The sequence below is a fragment of the Elephantulus edwardii genome, unplaced genomic scaffold (assembly GCF_000299155.1).
Source record: "Elephantulus edwardii isolate Elephantulus edwardi_28Jun2011 unplaced genomic scaffold, EleEdw1.0 scaffold00339, whole genome shotgun sequence".
Classification (NCBI taxonomy): Eukaryota; Metazoa; Chordata; class Mammalia; order Macroscelidea; family Macroscelididae; genus Elephantulus; species Elephantulus edwardii.
In genome coordinates, this window is record NW_006400089.1 from 982159 (window position 1) to 987923 (window position 5765).

The window sequence follows — 5765 nt, forward strand, 5'->3', positions numbered from 1 at the left end:
AAGCCAAATTGATGGACTGGACGTGAAGGCACACATGTGGAGCTGAATTGGGGCAAGGCAGTTACAGGGGGTGGTGCAACCACAGGGGCAGGTCAACCACTTGCAGGGACCTCACTCATATTTCAGATGTCTGGGTGTGCTCATGAGTGGGGTCTCAAATTCCAGCTGTTCATCTCCCACCTAATGGCTATTGTTCAGTGGTCCTTGCCAAGCAGCCCTCACCCAGACACCGTCTTCAGTGGCCCCTGACCCAGCGGGGCTCTGGGTCCAGTGGGGCTTAAGAAAACTCAATCAAATTCTCACTGATCCACTTACTCCTGGCAGGTCAATGAGTTTTAAAAAAAACTATCAAATTCCCATTGACCTGCTTGCTCCTGGTAGGTTAGCAGGACCCAAGAAAACGCAGTCAAATTCCCAACTACCTACTTGCTCCTGACAATTCAGCAGAATTTAAGAAAACTCAATCAATTTTGTCCCGACTTGCTTGTTCCTGGCAGGTGGGTGCCACAGCAACTTGGATGGTGGCTTACTCCGGGACCCACAGCTTGCTGCTCCTGTAGCTCCCAAACTAATTATTTTAGTAAATATTCTGACTTAAATTTCTACTGTCCACATAATGCCACACTGATCTCTGTGCACTGTGTTGATCTCTCTGGTGGCCCATTTCTATGCAGCTTGCCACTCCTCCAGCTCCTTACGCTATTTCCTCCACTGCTACCATCTTGGTTCTTCTTCCATCTTCTTTTAATGCTTCTTGGATCATTTAACATTCTTCCCAAAACATCCTTATGCATTGCCACTTGTGGCTTGAATTTTTTCCCCCAATTCCTTCGGCTTATGAAATGCTGAGCAAGTTCTGCCCTTTTCATGTTCTGACTCCAGCTCTTTGCACATTTCATTATAATATCTTGTTTTGTCATCCTGAGCTGACCTTTGAAATTTTCTGTTCAGCTCTTTAATTTCTTGATTTCTTCTTTTAGCTTTGGCTTCTTGGTACTCTAATGCAATACTCAGCGTCTTGTTTGACATCCAACTTGGACTTTTCTTTCTCGTCTGCCTTTGTAATGATCTTTCGTCTTTTTCATGGATGATCTCCTCCAACAGCTCATTTTGTCTTTGATCACTGGTGTTCAAGGCCTCAGACCTGTTCCTGAGATGGTTTTGAAATTTGATGGGGATAGACTTAAGGTCAAATTTTGGTTCCTATGGATTTGATTTGATTTTTTTCAACCAGTTTGAACTTGTATATTACTAGTTGTAATTAGTAGTTAGTAATTGGTTCCACAATTAGCACCTGGCCTGGTTTTCACAGCTGATATTGAGCTTCTCCAGAGATTTGTTCCACAGATGTAATAGATTTGATTCCTTTGCATACCACCAGGTGAAATCCATGTGTATAGCCTGTGTCTGTGTTTCTTCCCCCCCGCCATTCATTCATGGTTGCACTTTTCTCCCCTCCCAACCCTCCCCCCCACCACAGTACACTACCCTCTTAGAAAAGTAAAAGGAAAATCCCTCCCCTCAGGCCCACTCCACTATGCAGCCTTTGCTCTGGACTCCCGTCATGACAAAAATACCTAATCACATATCCCTTTTAAACCGTTCTTTCCCTCATCTGTTTCAATGCAGTATACATTATTGAACCCAACTTTCTCATTCTCCACCCAAACCCGATGTTAGTCCTGTATAACAACAGTGGCACCAAGCAGTATTTGTCCTTTCGTGACTGAGATACTTCACTCAGCATAATGTCCTCCAGGGTCACCCATTTTGAGTAATATTGCATGAGTTCCTTGTTTTCAATGCAGCATAAAACTAAATTGTGTGAATATACCACAGCTTCTCTATCCATTTGTTTGTTGATGGGCACTTATGTTGCTTCCAACTCCTTGCTATCATGAACAAAGCCACAATAAACATGAGTGTTCTATATCTGCTTGGGTATCAGTTATGGTCTCTTTGTGGTATATTCCCAGTAGTGAAATTCCTGGGTCAAATGGTATCTCTATTTGCAACTTTTTGAGAAAGTCCCATACTGCCTTCCACAGTGGTTGCACCATTTTACACTCCCACCAACAGTGAATAAGGGTTCTAGTTTCTCCACAACCTTGCCAGCATTTGTTGCTTGCTGTTCTGTTAAATTTTGGTATTTTGACTGGGGTGAGATGATATCTTACAGTTGTTTTGATTTGCATATGTCTATTAGAGCTAGGGATTTTGAACATTTCTTCATATGATTATTATCCATCTGAATGACTTCTTCGATGAAGTGTCGTCTCTTCATATCTTGTGTCCATTTTTCAATTGGATTATTTACCTTTATCTTGTGGTGGCATTTGTGTTTCTTATAAAGGGTATTTGCAATGAACAAATCATTGAACGTACAGAATTATATCACTGTATCTCCAGCCTTATTTCTGTCACCAAGTCCATGTTTCCCAGCTACTGATCCTTCTTCCTTGTTCCCAACTTTTTTATTCCAGTCACCCATTATTATCATTGCATCTTGATTACATGTTTGATCAGTTTCTGAGTACAAAATTATACCACATGATTTGGAAGAGTAATTCCTGTAAACATTCTTTAGAACTAGAACATTATTTTATTAAGAAAACTAACAAAAACAATTTTCATATGCTTGCTCAGGTAGCTTAGTAGCCAGAATCACCCACCAAGGGATTGTCTTCTGCCTTAGAATCCACTGTGCTGTTAGATTCCCTCTTTAGAATAGGGTGATAAAAGTTGTCAGACAAACCATTAATCTTCAACAGCAGTTCATCTAACAGATCTGAAAATTCATCCAGGTAGTAATTCTGAAGAAAAAAAAAAGAAAATTAGTAAATGAATTCAAGTGCCTAATTCTTCTTCCCTCATTTCCTGAAGTCATTATGAGAAGATAGGAGTTCTAAGTGTTCCTCTTTATGTCCCCATGTTACCTCATTGATTGTTGACATATACAGATGTGTGCATGGACAATACTGGTCACACAAAAGACTAAATAATAGACTCAAATGAGTAATATATAGGAAAGTCTTTTCAGGTCCTCACTGGATCTTTCCTCATCCACTCACCTCCTTCCTTCACCTACCAAACTCTGTAACCCCATAATATTCCCCTCTCTACCCTCAGGCTCTTGGTCCCTCCCCTTCTCCCTTTGGATTTTTACACACATCTTACTGGTTATCCTTCTACTTTTACAATAATAGTCTTATGCAGTGTTTATTATGAGATTGAATGAATATAAATCAAGGGTGATTAATTTTATAAAATACAACATATGGAACAATCATATGAAACATAATGTGAATGAAGAAAAATGTGAAACACGATGCATATAAACTTTGTGTGAAATCAATTTAAAGTAAAAAATAAAAAAGAAATAAAAGCACAAATTAAAAAATATATAGGAAATTACATGATACACAATAAAAGCCTTTTATAGGCTTATATTTTATATACAGAATACCATGATTTCATATTACTGGTTTCAGAACCACAGTGGATGATCTAAAATATGATCAATTAAAAATGGCTGAATTTTCAATGCTCAAATATCCAGTTTTGGTATGTTTGTAGTGAGGTCTTTGATGACTAATCTCAAATACTGCACTCAAGTCTCCAATTTAGGGTAGAAGTTTTTTGGCAGGTACCAAAAGTAAATGGCTAAAGAAGATGGGGTAATGTGTGTATATTTTGAACAAGGACCATAAATTACACCTTTACAATCTTTCCAATTCATTTTGAAGCTATGATGAGAGGATAATGTCTTTAGTAAGCTACAAAGAATTTTCTTGGATTTCAAGAGGAAATGTCAGGGGAAAATTCCATGAGTATCATTATGTTTGAGTAATTAGGTGGCTTTGCCACAATATTTGATACAGAATAAAAATTATGATTTAATAACTCAAAATAAGTCCTGCAATCAAGTCATCCTCTTATTTACACTACTGGTCCACCCAATCCAAGAACCCAGGGCTCACCTTATTGTCAGTCACTGGCATTTCTTTCAACATTGGCCTTCCTAGACCCAGGAAGATAAGGGCCTTCCCCCAAGTGTGAGAAATGACATCTTTAAGTCTCAAAAGATATTCATGTTGAAAATATTTTCTTTTTCTGGCAAAAGTCATGAGAAAACTTCTCAACTAGAGGAAAAGAGATAAATTTCATGTATTAAAGTTGAAATTATTTGGTTAAATTTTAAAACTGAAATTGTTACTCCTCAGGACAGTTTGGAGACTAAGGTGTGCGTCATCCTTGCCATGGTCTTCACAATTTCTTGCTATGCCTCAGAGACCTGGATAATGACTAAGGATGACAGAAGAAGAATTGAAGTCTTTGAACTGTGGTGTTGGAGAATAGGACAGGATATTCCCTCATTGACCAAAAGAACAACAAAAAAAAGTATGTCTTGGAGAAGGTGCAGTCAGAGTGATCCATAGAGGCAAAGATGGTGAAGCTTCACCACTCATACATTGGGCATGTTTCTAGGAGAGTCTGTTCTAGGAGAAGAACATCATACTTGGAAAGGTGGAAGGATGGTGAAGGAAGGGAAGACCCTCAACCAGGTGGAGTGACATAGTGACTGCAGCAATATGTTTGTGTGTGTCAGAGATTGTGAGGATAGCACAGGATGTAATATGGTTCACATCTGTTGTTCATAGGGTCACTATGAGTCATATTTGACTTGACAGCACATACCAACAACAGAGGTTGTTGTTGTGCTGTCAAGAGCCTCTCTAAAGTGCTAAAGAGCAAGTATATCAGTTTAAAAACTAAGGTATGCCTGGTTCAAGACATGGTATTTTCAGTTATTTCTTATGCATATGAAAGTTGAACATTGACTAAGGATGACAGAAGAAGAAGAGTACTAAATATCACATGGACTGTCAAAACAAGAAACAAAGTCTGTTTTGGAAGAAGTGCAAAGAGGGTACTCTTTAAAGACAAGAATTCGAAAAGATTTTTTGATATATGTTTGCCATGTTGTCAGGAGAACAAAAAAGACATCATGCTGGAAAAGGTGAAAGGTCAGAGAAAGAAAGGAAGAATCTCAAAAAGATGGATTGACACAGTGACTGTAGCAAATAGTTTCAAGCATATCAGATATTGCTAGGATGGCACCGAAAAGGACAAGGCTCAGAGGTATTGTTATGAGGTCACTATGAGTCATAGCCAACACTATAGCACCTAATGTTGTTGTTGATTGCTATCGAGTTGAGAACAACTCATAGTGACCCTATGAACAAAAGGCCTGATGCCTCTTTATAACTATCATCGTTTCTCAAAGTTTATAGTTTCCAGAGGCATGCGGTTTAGAAGTGTATGCCACTTCTGCTTCCAAATAGCACCTAATAACAGCTCTTAACTGAATGGTCTGGCTTTTACATTCTGCCTTTGATTTTTCTCTAAGTCTTCCTTAAAAAGGTTTCTGTCAGTTGCTTCCATAAGTTTAACTTTTATCTTTTTTTTTTAAGTGATGTTGAGTTGCTTGTGTACAACGGCTCCGAACCCCGCTCTATCCTATTGCAGTCTAATAATCCTAAACAAACCCACCCCCAACACAAGTCACTAAGTCAATCCATCTCATTAGGAGTCATTCTCTCTTGCTCTGTCCTTGCACTCTCCAAAGGCTCAATGCAAATATAGTATCTCCTTAGGAAGAACAAATTGATTTCTAATTTAAGTTGCCTGAAAACCCTATGCACAACAGAACACATGCAGATTAACAGAAAGGGCAACCTAGGTAGAACTATCAAGTATGGAAA

General features: G+C 38.7%; 1 protein-coding gene across 1 annotated transcript in view; it reads right to left on the minus strand.

Annotated features, from left to right (window-relative positions):
* Positions 1-2651: 2651 nt before the first annotated feature.
* PKD1L1 (polycystic kidney disease 1 like 1) overlaps positions 2652-5765 on the minus strand; it is a 337192-nt gene continuing 334078 nt past the window's right edge. Inside the window, exons 42-43 of the mRNA XM_006901616.1 lie at positions 3981-4142; positions 2652-2813 (exon numbers count right to left, since the gene is read on the minus strand). Coding sequence (XP_006901678.1) covers positions 2652-2813; positions 3981-4142 — 324 coding nt within the window. The remainder of the gene's footprint in view (positions 2814-3980; positions 4143-5765) is intronic.